At 43.8% G+C, this 24,685-nt stretch overlaps 1 protein-coding gene across 2 annotated transcripts in view; it reads right to left on the reverse strand.

Annotated features, from left to right (window-relative positions):
• Ano2 (anoctamin 2) overlaps nt 1–24,685 on the reverse strand; it is a 341,337-nt gene that overhangs the window by 43,633 nt on the left and 273,019 nt on the right. For both annotated transcript variants that reach the window (XM_076852567.1, XM_076852569.1), the window contains exons 15-18: nt 22,127–22,322; nt 4,180–4,291; nt 1,594–1,651; nt 1,335–1,435 (exon numbers count right to left, since the gene is read on the reverse strand). In XM_076852567.1, coding sequence (XP_076708682.1) covers nt 1,335–1,435; nt 1,594–1,651; nt 4,180–4,291; nt 22,127–22,322 — 467 coding nt within the window. The remainder of the gene's footprint in view (nt 1–1,334; nt 1,436–1,593; nt 1,652–4,179; nt 4,292–22,126; nt 22,323–24,685) is intronic.

A 24,685-nucleotide genomic window follows, 5' to 3' on the forward strand; every position in this document is an offset into this window, starting at 1 on the left:
GAAGCTTCTTCAACTGCCTCCAGATTCTTGACCTTTACTCTGAAGGTGTTCAGATTACGTACAGAGCACCCAGTAACTACAGGCTATTTTGTCTCCCAAACTAAAAATCTTTGGGAAGAAAAGAATCATTCCATATACGATTTTTCTTTCCACATTTCAGCCATATGAGCCAAGAGATGGAGGCAAGTGGTATTCCCTGAAAGCCCTCCTACAGTATGGACAAAGTGTTATTCCTAGCCATGTAGTTCAGAGGCAGATTCTCTGGCTCTTAAAAAAACAAACAAACAAACAACAACAAAAAAAACATTCTGGTAGCCACTTGATAAATTATTTGGCCACTTAAACTAGTCAGAATGATTCCAATGGCTGCAATTAAGAACCCTAAGCAATAACATGTTCAAGTTCAGTTGGAAAGAAAGGGATTAACCAAAGATTTTTTCTTGGAGGACTTCTTAGAACTATTAGTGTAATATGCATAGTAAATTTCTAACAGGAAGACAGAGCATGTCACACAGTCTTCAACTAGCCCTACAGGCACCCTCTGGAGGTTGCACCCCAGAATGGTCAAATCTTGCAAATGGTCCTCCAGACAGCTGATCTTAGCATTTCCTCTGATTATTCCTGGCTCTGTGATGCTGGCTGCCTTAAAAGATCCCCTGAAATAGATTCTTCTTTAAAACTACAAAGCAATAGAAGGAAAACACAGAAGAGGTTACATTTTTCTTGGACCTGTAGGTAGGTTTTAATTCGTTCCATCTTTTTTTCTTTGGGGGCCTGAGGGTCAGTGTTTATTTTCATGACCATTTCCATGCAAAGCCTGATTGAAAGAAGTCCTTCTGTGAAACATGCATAAAACCATGGAGAAAGGGTAAAGAATCTACATGAAAACAACTCATTCTGTGTTTCACCAACTATTCATCCTTCCCTTCCTGAGATAATATCTTCAACATTTACTTTTCAGAGATTTTTCGAAATGATTCTATCATGCGTCAAACTTTCATACTCATCTTTCCACCATCCTCAGAGACCAAATAGGGTTGAAAATAGTATTCACTTTAGGATCTGAGACACCTAACTTCTATCTCTGCCATTTGTTCCTTCTGTGAATTTAAGCAAGCAGTAAATCTTTCTGAGCCACTAACATCCCAGATCAGATTGGCACACAAGGTCAGTGGGAGTGGAATTACTCCATGGGAAAAGTTATTGACAAGAAGACAGAGGAAGTAAATGGCCAAGCTAAATGATAAGAGGAGAGACCATAAAAATTGTGCTCAAAGTCTGGTACTTCTGGGCTAGCCTCTGGCAGCAAAGAGAAAGTGAGATTTGTTACTTACGGGACTCCAATCTCAAAGATGTTGTTCTGGATCAACTGCTTCCCCAACATGATGATGCTGAGCTGAATGCAGAGTTCCATGAGGCAGCCCCCTGGAGCACACTGCGGGAAGGAGACGACAAAGAAAGAAGCAGTTAGGTCAAGTGGAGCTCAGAGAAGCAAGGGCCCCGAAATGCTGTGAGGGGGATAAAAATGGGGCTGGGATGGGGATACATCTATAAAATGCAAGCCAGGAAGGAAACACCAGCGGCTGTACTTGCCTCTTCCATGCGGTAACCATCAAACACATAGACGTAGCTTCCAGGTCTGCCCACAAACCTGAAATCAAAAGGTGTGGGAAGAGTTACAGAAGATGGAACGTGCCAGGGCTGCTTGAGGATGTGCATTCTCATCCAATGTCCTCCTTGAGAGTACAGGGAGGTAGCACATCACTCTGGGAGAGGCAACCAATTATCACCTAAAACACCTAAAGTTCACTTCTTAAACTCTTAACCCAGTCAGATTGTAGTGGACAGAAGTAAAGCTGGGCAGGGGCTAAGACTGAGTGTGGTGTGGAACTGAGAAGGAGTACGAGTGAGTGTGTATGTGTTTGTGGGTGTGGGTGTGTTCTCTGAGAATAAGCACAATGATGTCTGGAGTCTAAGTGTATTCTCTATGCACCTTCTTCTCTTCACCAGTGTCAAGAGTTGAACTGTGTGCAGCTCTTTATTGGGGGCTTATGACTTTCCAGGAAATCAAGGTTTGACTGACTAAAGTTGCCAGTGGAGATTCCCGAGATCAGAAAAGAAAGAATATCTTGATTTTTTTTCTCACTGAAAATATTTAAATGAAAGGAAGTCTGTCTCATTCCCCTTCTATATAGATGATATTTTATTCAGGGATAAGACGACTGGACAGATGGGGAATTAGATAGGTAAAAGCCAGTCACGAAGCCAGACAGATGATCAAGAGTCTTGCTTATTTAAAATGGCATCCCCTTATCTACCCACTGAAATCCTATTCATCCATGGAAAGCTCCACTTGAATCTTTCCTTATCTGAGGTCTTCTTGTTTCTGTTTATAATTATGTGGTTTCACACCCTTTCCTTTCCTTTCTTCTTGTGGTATTGGGAATGGAACTCAGGGTCTCACACATGCTAGGCAAGCACTGTACCGCAGCCTCCTAACACTTTTACACCTCTTACTATAGCACTTATCACAGTTTACAGTGGTATTGTTGCCAAGACTATCTCTTCCAATATACCACAAATTTACCTAAACATCAAACACCCTTTTGTCTGAACTATGTGTGTGATTTGCCCTTGCTATCAAATCTAGATAGAAAGCACTAGTGAAATATATACTCATTAATTTCTCATTAATATGGATGATTCGCAGCGTGTGTGTGTGTGTGTGTGTGTGTGTGTGTGTGTGTGTGATACTGGGAATTGAACCCAGGGACACTTTATCACTGAGTGACATCCCCAGTCCTTTTAATTTCTTATTGTGAGACAGGGTCTTGCTAAGTTGCCCAGGTTGACCTTGCACTTGGATCTTTCTGCCTCGCTTCCCAAGTAGTTGGGATAATTCTATAATAGGTGTGCATCACCATAGCTGGCTCTGCTACTATACTTTCATTAGAAGCCAAGGGCAGAGGTCCTGCAGAGGGGTTTGTGTTTTGAGTCACAAACACTTATAAAATATTACCCAATGTGAATAATGACAGTTCCTAATAGCACTGCCTGGTTGATGAACTTCCAGTTCTAGGGAAGCTTGTCTAATACAGTTGGTAGATGTCTCCTGGGAAATCTGCTTGTAGTAGCCAACTGGCCTGATCACAAAAAGTAATTTATCATAAATTATTTTATTTCCAGATCTATTGTACAATAAAGAATTTATTAGTTTTATCCCTGGTTCTTGAGAGAAGCCCCTAAATCCTTGGAATTTCCAGAGTGTTAGGACTGTTTTTCATGGTGGGCCATTGGGACTACACCTACATTCATGCTAATGAGATTACTCAGGATGAAGTCAGAGGAGGCCAGAAAGACTAACCAATTGGTTGGGGCTTTTAGCCAAGTGATAGCATTATGACCTCAGTGGGGGAAGGAAACTAGAGATTGAGCTCAACTACATGGTGAGTGATTCAATCAATTATGTCTAAGTAAAGAAATCCCAATTAAACTTCTGGATACCAAAACTTGGGTGAGCTTTCTAGTTGGTGATACACATGGATATACCAGGAGGGTGACAAGTCTTACAGACATGGAAGTTTCATGATTAGGACCCTCTGAAACCGCAACCTATCTCCTCTCCCATTTGCATGTTTAGATTTGTATCCTTTTACCACAATAAAAGTGTAAGTGTAAATATAGCTCATTGTGAGTTCTGTGAGTCATTCTAATGAATTAATATACCTGAGAGGAGAGTGGGAATCCTGGAATTTATAACCAGTGGATCAGAATTGCTAACATCCTGAGAATCTCAGAGTTAGTGAATGGTATATGAAGTGAGGACAGTCTTGTGAAGGACAGTGGCCTTAACCTGTGAAGTCTATCTTAATTTCAAGTAGTTAGCACCACAATTGCATTGCGAGACCCAAGAGCCACTGAGCGCTAGACATGCAATGCCCTCCACTCCCTGCCTTGTCCTCAAAGGACACACCAAATTCCAGTGTAGTTTCCCTGGTTGTCACACTCTGAAGAAGCTAATTCAGAATGATTTACTGCTCCAAGAGGAGATGAAGTTGGAGAACAGGAATGAGGATGTGAGCAGACAATGGGGATGGACTAGCCTTACATGTCCTGACAGTGAAGGACCCAGAATTAGTGACAAAATCACTTTTCCACATGAGACACCATTATACTCACCTCCCCTTGAAAAAGGCCACATAGAAGATGGGTGAATAGGCATTGACAAATTTTAGCAAGAAAGCCTTGAGTATCAGGCGCTCTTCAAAAGTCTGTTCTGTTTTTGGAACCTCTGCAAGAGAAGACCAAAGTTGATTAGAGAGAGATGAGATTTCTCACCTCTCCAGAGTCTTGACCTTGGCGTGAGTCATTGTCTCCCAATTTACTCCTTCCAAATTGAAACCAAGGGACCCATCTCTCTGACATGTTAGAACTGAATTCATCTGGAAGGCCCAAATGGTTCACCAGAGAATCTGAGGCTATGGAAAGCAAAAACTACATTCTTCACTTTTCTCCTTCAACCTCCCTCTTCATGACAATCAATGGTTTCACACTGTGCTCCTCAAAGAAGAGCCTGAGAAAGCAGAATTTCCAACTCCTATCTTTGCTCTGTCAAAGGGAACTACAATTTTACCTGTATAACTTCAGCTTCTACAAGATTTTACTGAAACAAAGGTCTCCAACTAAAAAGACTTATTGACCACTGAACTAGAGCCAATAGGGCAGCTAGGCCTTGTTCTTTTTACTCCTTCTTCATTTTTGTCAGGTAACCATTCATTGGCATGTCCTCTGGATAGGCTGAGACACCTTGTGTTCACTTCTCAAATGATGGAGGCTCCTCAGATGAGTGAGACAAACATGGCCTGAGCCTAGGGTCCCCAGCTCACAGGTTACAGCCCTAGTGTGTTCTATCAGGTCCAGGAGTGAGCTGACATTCCAGGATCCCGAGGAGCCCTGAGCAGAAACCCTACAGGTGCCTTCAGAAGACATGAGACACCTGGAAAGCTTTAGTAGGCAACTGTGTGGAATGCACGGTGGGGACTCTACAGATTGACAAATGACTTGGCAAAAATCAGAGGCTACAGGGTATTAATTTGGGCTGCTATAATGAAATGAAATAACCTAGGTAGCTTATAAAAACCAGAAATTTATTTCTTATAATTCTGAAGGTTGAGAAGTCAAGATCAAGGCAGATTCAGTGTTCAGGAAGGTCTGCTTTCTGGTTCATAGAGAGCCCCTCATTGCCCTGACCTCACTTAGATGGCATTCCCTTGGAATGCCCTTCTCGGATCCATATTCTCATGTACACAACCTTTGTATTCTTGAACATCTAGAATAAATGTTACCCATAATCTTCTCCAGGAAGCTTTCCCAGATGCCTTCGGCTAGAAGTAATATTTTTTTTCTGTTTTCTTTTATAGTGTTTATATCTCTCTGTATTAACTATATATATTCATGTATTTTGAAAATTAATAGTAATATAGCTGTCACAGTGTCCATGTACACTTATTCAGATCCCCGTAAGTCAGAGATTTAGGAATTGGTAGTTTATTTGGGAGGTTCTCCATGGAAGCAAGATGAGGGAATGGGATGGTGGGACAGAGGAGGGAGGGAAGACACAGGGTACGCTCATGAGCAGGTTGATGCTGCAGACAACTGGGACTCACAGGTTAATGTTCCAGGTGGTTGAAGCTCAGTTTCACTGAGGACTTTCTAGGGAGCTGTGTGAAGTATACCTCAGAATTCACACTGAGGGGAGAGCAAGTGGGAGTGCTTCCTGACTGAAAGTCACTGTCAAACTTAGCTCCCTGGCACTTCTACTCTGTCTTAGGCATGGGCTGAGAATATTCCTAGAACCAGAGAATGTCTGCAGACAGACAGCTATAGGAAGTCATTGGTGTGAATTGACAATGTCTGAAGGTGACCTTTAGAGTGGTTCAAGGGGATGTGAGTACTGCATAAGAGTGTCGGCTCCAAGCTGCTCCACAGATGGCACTGTACACAGGTGTGTAGTTTGCTATGTCACTTAATCCTCAGCTATCTATGTGAGGTGGGTATTATCTTTCAGTTTTATAGATGAAGGCCCAGAGGCCCAGAGATTAGAACCTCACTCAAAATCACAAAACCAGTAAGCAACGGAGGTAAGATCTGAACCCAAATCTGTCCATCTCTAAAGACATTTTTTATATTGTATTTTAAAATCAGGATCTTTGACCATCAATGTTTGCATCTTATGTTCTCTCTCACCTCCCCATCCTAACATAAAGCACCTGAGAAATGTTTGTCACTGTTGAGTTCACTGATTTCGTGCCTGTCACCATGCTGAGATGCATAAAGCCTCCACCCTGTCCTTCTATGAACTTCACTAAGCAAATTCTTTGTGGAAAACTTCTCACACAAGGTCAAGTCTCTTCCAGATTTAACTAGAAATGTAGGGTGTTATCTCCCCTTTCCTGGAAGAAGGGGCTCTTAGAGAAGCCTGCATATCTATAATCTTATTTTCTACATGACACAGTGAGTCCTTAATTCATGTCAATGCTGGGTCTTAGGCTTGAGTATTTGTAGATAATTAGTAGCAACCTCCTTCTCACTGAACAACTGCCTGCATAAAGATCATTCTTTGGTGGAAGTCAAAAGCACCTAACCTCACCCCAAGTTTGGAGAACCTCCAAGGTGCCCTTGACATCTACAGATGCAGCTTGAAGATCACCTAGACATGATTTATGTGTGGGGACCAAGTTGCCAGAGAACACGCCTGGAGACTGAGAACCATAGAGAATCCTATTACTTTGTTGAGCATTTTCAACTGCATAAGGCTTTGTTTAGAAAGTATTACATTTGGTAAATATTTTTTATTGATTTAAAAAAAAATTGACAGTGGAATGCATTACAAATCGTATTACACATATATACCACAATTTTTCATATCTCTGCTTATATTTAAATATGTTGACACCCAATTTGTGTCTTCATACCTGTACCTTGGATAAGGATGTCTATCACATTCAATTATTTAAAATATTATGTTTGGTAAATATTTTAAGTAAATTTGAAATTCATATATACATACATATATGAAATACATATACATACATAATATGTATATATACATGTGTGTGTAGGTGAACACAAACTTTAATACTAAAACTCCATCTAGAGTAAGGCCTGTGGTGGGGAGAAGACCCATGGGACATAAGAGCACCCCTGTAGGGGTCCTGCTTGTGTGGGGCCTCCCATGCTCCCTGGGGGAGACTGTGACACAGACATTGGCCTGGGCTCATCAAGCCCCTCCCCTCCTCTTGGGTACACACCAGGTAAGGGCAATGTGAATGAGTGGTAGCCAGTGAGATATGAGTGGAAGTGAAGTCTGCCACTTCCAAGCCTTGTCCCTCACATCTCCTGCAAGATCTTCTCCTCTGTCTCTCTTCCCTCACCGCCCAGGGAAGACTTCCAGCCCCTAGAGCATAACAGCGCCACCCAGAGGAGGAATTTCAGATCTCCCAATTGAAGACCCTCCAATCATCTGGCTGTGACATGAGCAAGAAATCAACCTTGGAGGTTTATAACATATCGACAGAACAGGCTTCAGGGCTAGAGTTGCTCAATTGACTAATGAAGGTGGTATTCTGGGATATAAGTTCTGAGACACTAACTTACATTTCTAAATGAAGGGAAAGGCCCACTCCAATGGGGGTCCTTGGGAAGTAGGGGCAGTGCTTCTGAGCAGGCTGAGAGGTCACTAGGAGCAGCCTGAAAGGCAAAGCTCTGTGAATCTGTTCAGCCAGTGATTGACAATAGGTGAGGAGAAATGTGTGTGAGAGACAAAGTATTTGAGTGTGATACTCTCATCCTTTAGAATAAGTCATTGAGAATTTATTATCACATCCTCCAAACAGCACATCCTCCAAAACTGAGAAAAGCAACAACTTTTTGGAGGTCCAAGAAATATTTGCAATAATTCAGAGAGAACTCTTCTTAGATGGAGATGGAGGAGTAAAACAGTATTAGTCCTAATGATAGGAGAACAACAGAAGGAGCCTCTAACACAGTGGTGGTCCAAACATGAGCAGGGGACTACTAAGGAGAGTCCACAGGAAGGGACAAGTCCCATGGGCCTGGAAGCGGGTCTGAGGATGGGAACACTCAGAGATTCTTTTTCACTATATTGGCAATAGCATTGCCTGCTTTGAAATCTGGATAGTATTGTAACTGTATAGGAAATGAAGTTGGAAAAATCTACCTTAGCTGATTGATGGTTTTGTGGTTTTCTCCTTCTTGACATTCCTGAATGGATAGCCTCATAGATAAAAGATCTGAGTGATCTCACACTGTTTCACCAAATAATCATTCAGATAATGACTTGTACTCACCATTTACAGCCAACTCTGCCACTTCTGTTGTTTCTTCCTTATTTCATGCATGCTAGTAAGTGCCCTAGATCTAAATTTCTAAGGTCTTTCCTTCCCCTGCTACAAGTCTTGCCCCAACAAAGGCCAGTATCTTGCTGTTTGATTTATGGGCATCAGGTCTTCACTGGGCCTAAGATTCCACATCACCTTCCTCAACCTGATCCTTTTGGCCCTTGATAGAGGAAACAATTCTGAGGCCCAAGTGGAAATGCCTGCTATTGATTTCTAAGGTCACTTTCAGTTTAGATCTCATAGCAGTGATCTCTTCTGTGGCTCTTCACCTGATCATTTTTTCTCCCTCCTGCCCTGGCCCTGCCACGTACAGTTACAGGCTTTAAAAAAAAAAAAAAAATTACAATAAACAAGATCACGGAGATACATCTGGACAGGTCATAGCTGTTGCCAGACATATTCTATGAGGTGCAGGTACTGAATAAACGAATGAATGAAAGCCAGGAAAAAATATTTGGAAGAATTAAAAAAATTATCATATATCACAATTACATTCAAGGAGGAGCCAGGTGCGATGCCTGTAATCCTAGCAGCTAGGGAGGCTGAGACAGCCTCAGCAACAGTGAGATGCTAAGCAATGCGATAAGACCCTGTCTATAAATAAAATATAAAATAGGGCTAAGACATGGCTCAGTGGTTAAGGTGCCCCTGAGTTCAATCCCCAGTACCCCCCCCCCAAAAAAAAAATCCAAAGGAGGGAACTTTCTTTGCTGAGTAGGATAACAGGTGTGAAGATGCAAAAGCAGCAGCATAAAGAGAGTTAAACTTTCCTAAGTAAGAGAAGGTCTATGAAATTAGTTGTAGGACGCAGAAAAGGAGGAAGAGTTGGTACAATGGGAGGGGAAGGGCAGACAGGGCAATGAGACAACTGAGCCAGAGGAGAAAGGGGTAGAGACACCTAGTAGAAATCTTTATTAGCTTCTTCTGTGTGGTTTTTAGTATGACAACCTTATTTAGTTTCCCACAAAATATTCATTAAGATTCATCTTTAGTGAAAGATTCACCCTTCAGTAAAAAATCATAAAATTCTAGGTTTGCCCTTGTAGGATGTGCTAAAGGACTAAGTCTTACTTCAGGATAGGCACAGGGGCATGAACAGAAACTGTCCACAGGATGCTGTTGTGTCTGGGTTACAAACCAGAGAGAATGGAATGGGGTAGGAGAGATGGAAATGATGATGGTGAAGAAGGAAGAGGAGGAGGGGCAGGAGGGGAGGTGGGAAAAGAGGAGTTAGAGGAAGGAGAGAAGGAAAGAAGAAAAGAAGGAAGAAAGGAAAGAAGGGACTTTCCCATAGGATATTTTTCTTTAAAAAGAAAGAAAGAAAAGGAATTTGAGCCTCTGCCCAGCATGCCTGAGACATTCAAAAGTAACTTAACTACAATTCATCTCTCTTCAATTTTGGAGTAAGAAAATTAAAACCAATATCACCAAAAAAATAAATAATCAGGTCTGAGGGTCTGAAAAATTAGAAAATTTGTCTTGTAAATATGTCTGAAAGAGGATTAGGAAGAGGTATGGAGTGGCACGTGTCTTTAATTTCCTTTCATAATCCCCTTTGAACTGTCTGTACTCAGATCTTCTCGTCCCTACAGGAATTTCCTCCAGTTCTCTGAAAAGAGAATCTGCTGCTTTCAGAGCCTTTTGCTCCAAATGGAAATGAATGGTTCCCTTCCTCTATACTGATAAATTATGGGCCAGACTATTATTTATTAGTTTTATTTCTAAAAGCAGCTTTTGCCTGTGGTTTTAGGGCCATGAGCCACCATAAATAATGGGCATTTCCAATAAACAACTCAAATCCACTTGATAGGTCACTAAATCAGCTGGGTTCCCCCACCTCAGAAAGGCCCTGTGGCCATGGTGTGCACTTGGTTGAGCCTTTTGGGGAAGGAGGACCTCAGGGAACACCTCACAGTGAGAGAGAATGGAGCTTTGGAATGCTAAAGGCTGGAGCTCTAGCATGGCTTTTGGATCTCCTTCAACAGCCAACACAGGGCACCTCAACTGCCTGTGACAGAACCCGTGTGGCTGAAAACATGAAACAGAGTCCATTTGGGGTGGAATTATGCCTACAGGTTAGGTAGGGCAATCTGCTTTTCATGCCATGGAGCAGGATCTCCTCACAAGACTCCGGATGGTCTGAGATCATGAGGGAATGGTCTAGTGCTGTGCTTCACAGAACTCCAAATACAGTGCTTCTAAAAACCATTGTTATGGGCATATAAAGGAGGAGAGTCAAATGGTAGCAGTGTGAGTCCACAGGCAGGCAGTCCCTCGCCATCACTTATGTGCCCCTGAAATCCCACCTCCCCCAGAAAGCTCCCAAGGTTAATTAGAAGTCATCTGAAGGTTTCATCTAACTCTTAACCGGTGGGGGCAGGTTTCCAACAGGACTGTATCTCAAACCAGAAGGGATGATCAGATAGCACTCCCATGATCAGACACCAACCCCCTTTCTTTTAAGGATTAAACCTCTGTTGCATTGTGTCATGAAAAAATATGAGTGCAAATGACCCAGCTGTAAGCTGCCTTGGAAAATAATTAGTATGAAAGCCTAAGTTAGTCCCAGGGGCCAGCTTAGGACTCCAAGTCCCCAGAGTTCCTTCCTAATCATATGGAAACAGCATGGCTAGCAAAAGCATACCAGCTGCAGGATCTATATCCTGGAAAAGCATCCCATCAAAATTGGTTTCCCCAGTAGCCCCTAGCCAGCAGATGCATAATGATGGCCAAAAGATAAAGTGAAGAGATGCCTAAGTGTGTATTTACATTAGTCCACCTTATCTCTGCTCTGCATGGAGGCATGGAGGGTCTGAGCCTATGTGACTCAGCCCAGAGCAAAGGCGCCTGTGCTCCCTGCCTCTCCCCCAGGGCAATGGAACTTTGGCAAATCGCACTGCTTTCTGACAGCCCAACCTTCTGGTCCTCCTCCATTTGTGTGTGGATGGGTGGGTGGAGGGACTGTCTGAGCCTTGAGTGAGATGCTGCTGCCTTGTCTGTGCCATGGGAGGGAATCACCAGAGGAGAAGCCAGCCAGCTGGGTCAGTAGGCAGCCAGCACCTTGGCTAAGGGAAGTGAGGGCACCTGAGGTGCTCCTGCTTCCCTGGAGAGCTTCTTAGTACAAGGAACCCTTACAGCCAGGAGGATAGCTTTCACCCCAGACTAAGGGACATGTGTGGGCTAGCAGCCTGCTTCACTGCTACCCAGGGATATCTGGACCCTGGGGCATCTCATTTTGAGAAAAAGAGGTTCTAAACAAGAGAGTAAGGGGGGGGGGAGAGAGAGAGAGACCGTCTGAGAGTGAGACTGACAGACAGGGGAAGTGATAAAGACACAGAGACAGAGAGATACAGAGAGTGATGGAGAATTTGTCGTGTTATATTATGGGCCATCACTAGAACCCCCATGCAGCACCCATCAGGTGCCACGTGCTGTTTAGGCATTGGACTTGGATGTAACATTTGAATGTTACAACTGCCCTATGAAGACTCTCCCTATGGCAAGGTCAGAAGCAGTGGGAGAGCTGGTGTCATTTTTGTGGTCTCAGAAAGTCCCATGACACCAATAGGTCACCTTGTAAACCTCTACACTGGTCTGGAAACCAAGACACCCTTGTCCCTCAGATCTTTTTCAAGGAAGATCACCCCAAGGGAACACTTTCACTTTTCCCCTCGCTGTCTCTTTCCTTTCAGCGTGTATCTATCCAGTGATGATTATGTGCCAGGCACTGGGGACTCGGAGTACAATGGTGAACAAACCAATAAGTTCCCCGTCATGTGAAGCTCCTGCTCTAGAGGGAGACAAACAAGAGCATTTTACAGAGTCATGCATATTAAAGGAACCTGGAGAGAGATGAGAAGAAAAGTGGGTAGAAGACTTGAAGGTCAAGAAAGAGTTCTGAAGAGGTGACCATTAAGCTATGGCCTGAAGGATCAGGGCCAGCACGGAGCAGCTAGTAGTGTTCCAGGTGTTGATGGCAAGAGGAAAGGGCTGGGAGCAGGATAGAATTAATGCTGTGCAGGAAGAGGCAGGGCCAAGTGACAGGAGCTGGGAGGAAGTATGGGTGTGGGATTAGAGATGGAGGAGGAGCTAGTTCAACTGGGGCCCTGTAGGCTACACAATGGGAAGCCAAGTGAGGTTCTTGAGCAGGGAAGGGATTTGGTGAAATAAAATTTTAAAATCACAGAGAATAAACTGTGATTTCATGGGGAAGTGGGGACAAAAATGGAGGCAAAGAGATGAAGTAGGAGTGGACTGACCAACCCTAGGTTGGAACCTGGGCAACTCAGTCAGATCTAGGATAGATCTGAAAATGGAATAGAGGATATTCACCAACACTGAATTCTAGTGGTGAACAAGGGAAAGAAATCCAGAATAGCACCTGGGTTTTGGCAGGAGCATTTGAATGGTTGATGTTGCCATTTCTTGAGTTGGGAAAAAAATGAGTGAAAAGTAACAGATGTGGAGGAAAAATTAAGAGCTCCAAGCTGGACACACTGAGTCCTTGGTCCCCTATGCATTTGTCTCCTTGAGTCATGACCCGAGGAGCTAGAGCACGGTGTGAACTGAGAACCCTCCTTCAAAGTATCCAGGTAACTTTGAGGAATCAGAACCTCAGGCAAGTGGGGCCTCAGTGTCATATGGTCAGACTGGATGGTTTCCCCAAGTCTTTTTCCAAGATTAATTTCTGGTCTTCTGTGTTCTATGGTGAAGCTCACAAGGCTATGATGAAGGATAGAGGAAAGCCCTGGGCTGGAAACCCAGAGACCTTTTCTGCCAAGAGTTCCCAAATACATGAGTTTATCTTCCTGAGCCTTGGCTTCTTAATCTGCGCCCCCCGCTCTGCCCCGCCTTTTTAACAATAATGTTTAAAACACACTTATTTACAAAATCACTTGATGATGACTTACATAATTTCAACAAATAAAGTATTTAGTGAAAAATCATGGTATACAATGTACTTGTCTCTAGAAAAAAAATGTCTTATTTATAAGTTGAGCAACAAAGGTATTTCTTTTAATTAAATGCAGATTTTAGAAAAGCATTCATTATGTAGTGCTGCCATAATAAGAACTGATTTCTGAAGAATTGCTCGAGTATCCAGTGAAATAAAGAAGTGAATTACAATTATTTCAATCATATTCAGAAAAATCTAATGTATTTACTTTCTTCTTGAGTCTTTGCCAGTTTGATCTTTTTGGCTTTGGTGATTAACTTTTCAGTGTCTCTTCTTTTCCTGAGGCTGATCAGCCTTGGTCTATCTATCTCACTCTGTTCATGAACACAAGAAAGGAGCTTGAGTTTCCAGGAATGCTTCCTTTTAATTTTGGTATATTGATATCCTAATTCCTAAAATAGCACCTTCCTTAAGCATTTGCTTGAAGACCCAGAAAAATAAAACCCAGGAAGCACCAAGCAGAGTGTAAGGCTCAAACACCATTACAGTGTAACCAGGAGCATTATGAGAGACTTAATGGAGAGGTGCCAGTGGGTCATCTGAAAATCCCAGACAAAGCCCTCTTAGAAATGGGGGTGGCAGGAAAGTCAGGGATGGGCATTCCAGCATCACTGGGGGGGGGGTGGCATCCCCCCGAGTTACTGAGGGCCTCCTCCCTCTGGAGAGGTGGAAATAGTGTGTCACCAGATCTGTTGTGTTTGCAGGTTTATGAATTCAAGCTCCGTGCTCCTAGGGAGGGTTTCTAGGGAGGGAGGAGAGCCCTTTGTCTTGCTACTCTGTTGGGATCATCTTGGAGATGAAGGGGGAGGTGTTCATGTGTGTCCTGATAGTGGGAACCCTGGCAGTGGTAGCCCCTTAACTGACCCCTGCCAAAGAAGAAGGTCATCCTTCCTTGAAGAGCCCAGAAGTCTGTCCAGGACCTGCAGCATGGAGAGGCCATCTCAGCAGTGGTCCAGCTTTTTCTGTGGGTCCAACTACAATGTAGTAGAGCAATGCAACCTGAAGGACCAAGGGCTGTTTACATCTCAGGTGGCTCCCTGTTCAAGTGTGGATGTTGGCCCCACCCCTTCTACTACCCAGCAAGAAACAGAATCCAGCTCCAATGGGTCAAAGGACATGATTCTAAGGAAGAAGCTACTTACAGCGGTGAAGGGACAAGGAGAGAAAATGGTATCACTGGAATCCAAAGAGGACCAAGGAGGAGGACTCATCCTGCAGGAGCTGTGATTATGAAGGACTGCAGGTCTGCCAGAGATGTGGCAGAGTCAGGGAGAAGCAGGAAAGAGACACCCCAAATTCCCTAGCCAGGTGGAGAAGGAATCCAGGGAGAAGAGGTGGCAAACAGAGAATGACCACCATAGCTCCTTTCCTTCCTGGCTAGTCTAGGTCTCCAGGTTCTTGGCAAATTCAGAGGGAAGGAATATATGGGATGTCTTACTAAGAGGAGAGATGAGTGCTTTAGTGGTTAAATAGAAAAAAGAACGAGTTGTGTTCATAGCAATAGCTCATGTTGGGAAGGACTCCTGAGAAGTTATTCTGAGTTATTGTAAGTAGCAGGGTTACTTATAATGGTTTCATCAAAATAGTATGAACTGCTCTACAAACATGGGCTGTAACCATGATCACGTCTTTTTTTTTTTATTAATTATAACAGCCTCCTCTCAATAATTTGCACTGACATCATGGAGGGGCCTTCAGACAATGGTAGAACCCCCTGTCATTACATCCTTTCACGGCCTTCACAGATGGGGCAGCCTAGTCTCCTCACTCTGTTGCCTGAGGCCACCCAGTGAGTCAGGAGCTAGTGACAGAGCGAGAAGGGAAGGGAATATCTTCCTGCAGACCTGAATCTCAGGCCAGATTTCAAATTCCCAGCATTCTAGGCATCCCACATAATGTCTCTCTCCAACCCATGCTCAGCCCCTTGCCCTGGACCTCTGCTCCTGAGAAGGCTCATTGCAACTTTCATACCCCTGTCCAGAGCCCTCAGTCCAATAAAGCCAAGGTTTTCACCATGCAAAACTCCAAAAACACATTGTCTACATTTGATGGAAAATTAGACCCATCCCCATACACCCCAAATGTTCTTTTTTAGAAAGTTTTGATGCCCTGACAGTCATTAGTGTCTTTGGTATTGATTTTTCCCCTTCCCTTTTCCTTTCCTCCCTCTCTTCTCTCTTTACTACATATATTATAGCCTTTTGATGAGGGCAGCTTAAAATAGGAAGACATGTTTTACAATCAAGACTTCCTGATGGAAATTTCTTCAAAACTCCTTTCATTTTTAAAACTTAATAAAGCATGTGGAACCCCTAAGCCTATGAACCCTTAATACCTACTTGTTCTTGCAAGCCTTTGAGGCAGGTGTCTGGACTCAGAACATGTCCCCAAAGCCATCCTCACAGAATGGGGCACCTGATCCACTCAGTTGTCACCATCCTCTGAGCCATCCAACCACCTTCATTCACATGTGGGTACGTTGCATTTTAAATCTCCTGGGTCCTTTGCCATATTTTCTTTTATTTTCCCAATATATTTAAGATTTCCTGAGGAACAAGGACAGCTACTAGACAGTCAAGCATCAAAACATCAGTAAGGACACTGAGGCCAGACTCACACTACTCACTACCTGTGACCTGGGGACTATTGTTTACCGCTCTTCTGTTGTCTCGCTGTGTCTCAGTCTCCTCATCTTTTGAATGGAAGTGTTAGGATTACTTACCCCATTGGGATTGCTTTGAGGATTAAATATACAGATGGTCCCCAATTTACGCTGATCCAACTGGCAATATTTCAACCTCATGATTGTGCCAAATCATACTCAGGAGAAACTATACATCAAGTTTTGAATTTTGATCTTTTCCAGGGCTCCACAAACCAATCAGTACTTTGCATACCATTTTAAAAGGAAGAGGAAGTGGAGGATCAGAAGGAGGAAGAGGAAGAGGAGGAGGAGGATGCCTATAAGGTAAGCCTTTGTCATTCTGATGATTCAATCTAGAAGCCTGCTGCCAGCCCACAGCCTCATCTCCTGCCTCTGACTAGCAAAATGGAGTAAGGACAGGCCCCCTTCCAAACCAAGCATGAAACAGGCCTTTGTTGGCCCTGAGAGCCTGTAGTTTTCAGAAAGCCTACTTCCAAATGTGCTGCTCAGAAGCCTCTTGTTTGAAAGGCACAGGAGCCCCTTGAGTGCTGACCCAAAGGGGAAGCAAGCCTCAATCTGGCCAGCGTGGTTTCTGCTTCCTGGTCTCATGCCCTGGCCTCTCATCACACTCGAGCCTGTCCTATTTGCTGATGGGTCTGGGATCCTGATGTCCTGTCCAGCTCTTGCTCGCTTCCTCCCCCAGGATTTGGATCTTTTCTCTATAACCACCACCTATCATCCCTCCAAATATTGTAGTGGTTACTACAGACCACTAGGGATCAGGAAAGACCTCATTCCCCCCACTCCCTAGAATCTTTGTCCCTGTAGACACTAATTCCAATTACTGGTGTTTGCTTAAACTGGCTGCACACTCTGTACACTAGCAGCCTTGGTTGGCCAGGTTTCCTCTCTGACAAAGCTTCAGAGCTTCACCCATTCCCCCAGCCACCTCCAGTTTTAGCACAACCCCATTTCACCAGTGTTGAGCTGCCTCTGGATTATAGGGTGCTTTGCACCCAAGCTCATTACCACTGTCACAGTGGAAGCCAGGGAGAAAATGACAGTCCTTATCTACCACTGCTGAGTTGATTATTCACAAGGCATCTAACATTTTTTGTCTTTTGTCATAAATATTTGGGGCAAAGATGAACCTCCAATAGGCCTGATGCCTGCGCCCATGGAGGGATACTCCCAGAAAATTGGTCTTCATCACTCAGCCTTGTAGGAAACTCTTGAGAACTTGTTGGGGTTGTTTACACCAGCTGTTTGCACCTGGTAAGTAAAGCACATTGTGACAGCCTCCTCAACTATCAGGAGATCTGGGGCAGGAAGCCAGATGGGTGTTAAACCCAGCGTGAGAATGGCAAAGCAAGCCCCTAAGCCTGACAGACTTCTCATTCCATTAGATGGCATTATTCTCAGCTTTATGTCCCTGCAGGGGCCTGTGGTGACCCTGAAACCATACCTCGGCCTGCTAGTATACTGGGCACCTGCTTTTGTATGATAATCTCTGCTAGTGTGAGTGTTCTTTGACATCAAGGAAAGTTCAAATCCTCTGATCTCCCTGTTGCATCTGTCAGTCACTATCCTATTGGGACAACTTTGCCATTGTCTTGTTCTTCTCAAAATTTCCTCCAATCCTTATGCAGGCAAGCCAAGTCAAAAGTAGTGAATACTTGAATGCTCATGGCAGCCTCTACTGTGACTTACAGAATGCCTAACCTGTGGGCTTTCTTGAAAAAAATTCTTCATGATTGCATGAGTGAAGAGAGAGATGCATTTTACCAAAAATTTCCACAAATATGTGCTAAGATCCACCATGAGCCAAATACTATAGGGCATATAAATAAATAAAAGACAGAGTCACTACCCTGAAGAGCCTTGCAGTCTGATGGGAGCAAGTGATAAGAGACTTGTCTTGCTCACAGGATGGCCACAATCTTCCACACATGTTCCAACTGTTTCATCATTAGGCTGGTTCTAGCCAGTGAAATGTGATCAGAAGGTATGATGATGCTTCCAGAAGGAGGTATCTGATGGCCTCTATAGACCTTCAAGCTCTAGTTTCTTGACATGGTGTTCTCCACGGGCTCTATCAGTCTGAGTCACGGAGTGGCAGCAGGCACACTGGACATGTAGTGTGAGCAAGAATACACACTACTTTACGTTATGTGGCCAATATTTGAAGACGATATATTACCCTAGTGTGGCTTAGTCTATTCTAATACAGGAATACATGCAAATATGAGCAATAAGATCCAACAGCACATGACTCCCTCCAAGTTTATTTCCACCTGTAGCCTTTGTCTTTGCTGCTCTGTCTTCCTTGAGTGCTCCTTTCAGATCCTGTGTGGAAGTTTCCCCCATCTCATTTGGGTCTCACCTACAACATTACCACTTTGAAGGCCCTTCCTGACCACCTGGTCCTATACACAGGGCCCCATCACATCACACCTTTCTTAGGCTCTGTGAAATATTCTTCTTTACTGAATTTCTCTTCCCACAATGAAAACATCATTACAACAGTGTCTGGACTCTTATTATTGCTGTGTTCCCCAAATAATGGCTGGCACAAAGTAAGCACTCCATGAACAACTGATTGATGAAAAAGTTGAATGAAAGATCTATGCCAGAGAGTTCAGAAAAGGAGGAAAATCACTGAGGGAGGAGTGCCCACAGAGAAGGAAGCTTTAAGTGCACTTTATAGGGAGGGTTGCCCAGGGTGGTGATAGCAGCTACCGCAGCATAAGCCAGGCCCAGCGGTGGGAGGTTAGAGAGTGGCCTGGAGTGACTGTGAGTTGAGTGGGTTGGCTGGTGTGCAGGAGGACAGTGAGGGCAGGTGGTTGAGATCCTCAAATCCAGGTTTATAACTGTCATAGGAGCAAAGGACAGTGCTCTGGGAGTCTGAATAGTGGTGATGTCCCCAATTCCACTGTTTAAGAAAGGATGACTGTGTGAGGATTTCCAAAATAGAGGCCCACAGAGAGAGGCTAAAGCAAAAGCATAGAGGTTAGGATGCAAAATTGTCCAACAGGGTGGTGATTCATGGATAGAGGATGGAAAATCATTCATATGAAGAAAGGATCCGTAAAATTTGACCCAGAAGAGTTCTCTGCTGCCCAATGCTACACAATTAAGGGATGAAAAGGAAGAGGAACTCAAAGAGTCTTCCACTGGATTCTTGAATTTAGTGATCTTCTACTATACAACGGTACTCTGGGAGCATCCAGTATAAGACAAACAAGAGCAACAACCCAAGACAACACCCACATGGTCCCTAAGCAGATACCCAATGTAACAATTCCATACAGATGGTAGTAAACTTACACCAAAATAGGATCAAAAGTATCTGCATTTTAAAGGCAGAATCTGAGTTTGAATCTTAGTAAAATTAGGACATAATACTTCCTTTATAGGCTATAGTTTTTATGAAGACAAAATGGGCTAAAAGAAAAATTTTGTAGTTTAAGAAGACATTTGAGTATCTCTGCCACAAAGAACAAAAGAATGCCATCTCTTTTCCAGTGTGTAGATTGTTTTCTTTAATGGAGCATGGGGCATTGGCTTAACAAACTGAAGTATCCTGAACTTTTTGGGTGATTGGGAGAGTACTGATAGAAACAGCAGATACAGCTTCACAGAGTAGAAATTGGTGTGTGGCCATTTTGCTTATGATTTAGACAAAAGAGTTTAAGGCACAGGGAAGTGTTGGTTAAACTTTTGTTAATGAGTTTCTGAGAGTTGATCAATCTCCATATCTCCCATCTTTACAACTAACTGGAGCTGTGTAAGAAAACTCAAATGGAGGGTAAGAAGAAATTTCTACATCACTGACTTCCTGTTTCTCTTTTCCTCACTTCCTGTCCATGTACTCAATAACCTCCCTTACATTAGGTCTTCCTGCCTTTCTCTGTTCTATTGTTTTTATACCCTGGTCTGAGTAATTTCGCAAGCAATATTTCTAGCACATCATATTCTTAGAAAACTCCTCAGTAGTATTGGATTGGGGCCAGGAATAGAGGACCAGGACATTTCTTTTCACTCTTGATGTTCCTTCATGTGGGGAGGCCTGGTCTCTCCACGTGGAGGAACACCAGGAGTGAAAAGCTTGGCTTAGTTTGTCTCCCCATCTCACTCACTTCTCCTCTTCAGTGATAGAAAGGGGAGTAACTTGTCTTTTGGGTAAGTCTGGAGGGTGACACTGGCATTCCCTGCCAGTCAGCTGTCTCTGCCCTTCCTTTGAAGCAAACTACCAGCAGAAAGCAAATGTCCTGTGATCTTCCCTGTGCAAAGACTGGTAAAGCTGCCTGTGCATCCTGTCCTGCCGTGGAAAGATAAATCTGTCAGGAATTTGGTACTAGGAAGCTTATCTGGCTTTCCTACAGAGGGCTTCCTTCAATGCAGACTTTTTCAGTTTTAAATGCAGACTTTTTCAGTTTTAAAGCTCCTATCTTGGCTTGTGTCTACTTCTGCCTTTGTTTTATTTCTCTCCTGGCTCAGTAATCAAACCAGGAGGATGGTACTCCTTATCAGATTCACCTTTGAACTCCAGCAAATGCTTCCTGAGCCTGGAACTTAAAGTCTTCCATTGAAAAATAAAGCCCGGTATTGGCCAGCTCCCTGGGCCCAGTTTCCCACCCCTGGGTATGCCATGGGTCCCAGAGAGCACCATACTGGGATACCCTGGCTTCCTGGACATACATCATGCTCTTTTTCCTGTATGCTAAGCTTGGTTCTTTTGTTCCACTGGCATTAAGAGCCACCAAAATTCTCTTAATGGTCCACGTGGCCCACATGCCACCTACCTCTCTGTGAACCCAAGAGATCAGAACTGTCCCTTCAGTGCCACACTTCCCTTTGTTTCCTCTTCCAGGAACCTTCCACTCCTCCTGCCCACTCCCTCCTTCCTACACACATGCCCACCCGACACTACTTTTCTGAGGTCTCCAGTTAGGTCCCTCTATCTCTAAGACCCCCCTAAGCCCCCTAAAGTATTCCTAAGTGCTCCTATAGACTACTATATAGTAAATTGCCAAACATACTGAATTAAATTTTTTTTTCCTCAAGAATCTTAGAAGGAACACAGATCATATTTATAATTAATTATGCAGATACTTAACACAGAAAATACTTATAACTCTGTAGGTCAGACCTGCACTCCAGATGGTACACTGCCTAGACCAACATGGAAGTCAGACATAGGTGCTGCTGGAAAGGCCATGCTGGGGAAAGTCACCAACACAGTAGCCTTCTGGAATTCTCTGGTCTTCTTGGGAAGGCTCTCTTGAGGAGTTTTATGGAGTGTCTAACTTCTGATTGGTCGGTGAATTAAAGACATTATATCATTCACTCCACTTCTCTATGAGGTGAGCAAGAGGCTGGGACTCCTAGCCCCTACAGTTAAAAAAGAAATCCCCAAATTCAAGAAAGGAAGGTGTATTCAGGCCACCCAGAGTACAATGAGGAAAGGGTCTCAACTCTCAGGCCTCCCCCCTAATAAGTGCAAATGCCAATGTGTGGTGCTCAGGCAACAGCAGGTCGCAGCTCAAATGACATGTCTGCATGTTGAGGCCACTACATTTTTCTCACTGGTTTGAAGCTTGGGAAGTTTGATATGTCTCTTTGAAGTCTGCTCAGTGCCTGGGGAATGCATGGATTTTTCTGGGATAGATAAGACCCTCTTGGGCTCAAGTATCAGAAGGCTTTCCTTCACTTTATTAATGCTGCTGGGAAAATGAGGAGAACTAAACTCTATAATTTTCAACAGGAAGCATTGAATCTACCTTGCTCAAAAGAATAGACCCCATGGATTATCCTTAGGGGATAGTGAGTTCCCTGTCACATGAGGCAATCAACATGGGCCACAGGACTATCAATCAAGCATGCTACAGGAAGGATTCCCATCTTTAGGGAAAGCCCTTTGGTGAGCCCTATAAGAAACCAGCTTTTGCACTTCTGCATTCTTCTAATTAAAATGCACTGTGTAAAGCATCCTGTTCCCATCCCTTTTGAGATTTGAAGTCATTACTACTGGACACCTTCTACACATTGGATTGATCATATTCAAGTACTTCCAACACAAACACAGGATTGGCGACACAGTACCAATTTTGGTGAGCCACTTGGCCACAGCACCATAGATCTCGTCCAGGATGAGGATGACCACGAGGTTGATGATGACTGCTGTTGCTGTCACTGTCACCCGGACATTGGAGCGCGTGGCTTTGTTGAGAGATAGAGCAGCTGCAGTTGTGATCCGATACACAATGACCCCAAAGACAATGGAGAATGTCAGGGCAATCTGTTCATGGCAAACAGGAAGAGGCACACATCAGCAAGCAATTCTTGAGCACCTACTATTTGTTCACTTTAGAGTACTGTCTGCTACATAAGGTGTTATTAAACTGCAGTCCTTCAGTGGACAATAAAGGAACTGCAAACCCACCAAATTCTTATGCAGAATCCTGAGTGTAGGTATATTTTCCAAGGGAGAATATCTTTAGTTTTAAAGCAGATTCTGAATAATCTAAAGTATACACACACACATGCACACACATATATACACACACACAAATCTGGAGGAAAACTGTGCAGTGTACAACACACCCTGTAATTTCTTTCATTAAGTATGTTTCAATTGACTATATTATTGTTCACTTTTGAACAATAATAAATAATATTTAAGAATGCATTAAGTGCTAAATAAAGAGCATAGCTGCTGAAAGAACTCAGAGTACAGGGGACCACGCAGATCTGGAGGGTCAGAGGAAGCAGGACTTGAACTGGACCATCCATGAAATGAAATAGGAAGCCACAGAAAAAGGTGTTTGAACTGCAAAGGGATGAGCTATGGCTTGTTGGTTACTCAAAAGAGAAAAAAAAAAGGTGGGGGGAATAAATCAGGAGTGATATTTTCAAACTCAGTCCTCAGGATGATTCCTCTATCAGGTGACTTAAAATGAGAGTGGCATATTTTTCACTTGGTACGTAAATCTCTCACTGCTGTGTTCCAAAAGGAAATGTACCAGCCACTTGACCTCCAAGTCCCCTATTTCCTATTTCTAGAACTAAGAATAATAAGGGACTCTCCTAGACCTACATCAGCCCAAGAGCCCCACTCCTTTCCTATATCCCCACTCTCCTTCCTCTCCCCATCACAACCAAGGACGGACCATTTACAGGATGCTGTGAGAAGAAAGTGCCCTGGGTAAACCTTTCTGAGAGCACAGAGGGAGGAAAGGCAACTGCTAGGTGCATCCTGTGCTCAGAGTGAATTCTAATTTGCTTCAGTCTCTTGAAGCCTTTTTTTTTTTTTTTTTTTTAGCATTTTTTCTGCAAATGAGGCTGTGGGGTCCTATTCCCTCTAGGGAACAGGGAACAGTGGCACTGGCTATGGAGGCTAAATGGGAAAAGTAGGGGGAGAAAAGGGCAGGTATTAGTTTCTGAAAGCAGAACCTATGCTGGACTACATGTTCTGGAGGGAGGGAAGAAGGAGAGGAGGGGCCGAGGCTTGGGCAGGGCTTCACAGGCAGTGTGAATGACACTCTGGTGGGCTGGAAATGGGTTGCAGATGTGTCCAGATATAGACACCTTCAGAGCTCCAGGGAGTGCTGGCGATGCTGAAACTGGGGGTACTGGTGGCAGACTCAGCTTTTTATCCTGTTGTTATGCTTTATAAATATTAGTATATGCCCTGTGGACCATGGTGTGAGAAAGAAGCCCTTGCTAAGAGAGGCAGGAAGGTAGTGTTCTCTGGGTAAAATGTGTGTGTGTGTGTGTGTGTGTGTGTGTGTGTGTGTGTGTGTATGTGTAGGGGAGGATAGATGGGGAAAACACTTTGTGGGAGGCCTGACTTAGGGTACAGGGTGGGGGTGGGAACAACAGAGACACCAGCCTGCAGGACGAAGGAGGGATGACTACCATGTGAGTGGGAAAACCTGGACATGACATCACCCTGCTCCAACAATGTAGACATTTCACTTCCTGCTCCTCTGGGATTGTCACCGCCAGACAGTAAGGGCCTGGAAAATGTGGTGTGAGATTCTTTTCCCCCCAAATCACTTTTGCAGTGAAGATCAGTGATGGAAGTATTGATGAAGCAGTGGAGGTCAGGTCATTGAGGAGTGAGTGTGTGTGTGTGTGTGTGTGTGTGTGTGTGCACTCATGCATGCACGATTGGGTGAACTATGGAAGAAAAAAAATAGCAAAAACATCCTTTGCTTTAGGGTTTTGGGGGAGAGATATGGAGGACCCAAAGGGGAGGAGATGAGCTGTTGGGATTCTCTGAAAGGCCTGGCTGCTAGAGTCGGGAACAAAAGAACACCCTTCCTTGCCACTCAAAGTGCGGTCCAGTTCAGTTACACCAGCTCGAGCCGATAGAGATGGAAAATCTCATATACAACTCCAGGCCTACTGACTTGGAATCTGCATTTTAACAAGATCCCTATTCAGGTCCAAAAGCACCTCTGTGCTCACTTTCGAAGCCCTCTTCATCCCTAGCCTCTCTTTCCCTGTATCCCTATCTCCAACACCCTCTCTCCAGTCTCTGATTATTCTTTGCAGCCTTATTTTCTCTGGTCTTTGTTTTCTATCCCTTGAAAAAATCAGGTTCTGAACCTCTCCTTTGCTATTTCCAAGAGCATCTCTAACTTCTACAGTTTTCAA

This window comes from Callospermophilus lateralis, chromosome 4 (genome assembly GCF_048772815.1).
Source record: "Callospermophilus lateralis isolate mCalLat2 chromosome 4, mCalLat2.hap1, whole genome shotgun sequence".
Taxonomy (NCBI): Eukaryota; Metazoa; Chordata; class Mammalia; order Rodentia; family Sciuridae; genus Callospermophilus; species Callospermophilus lateralis.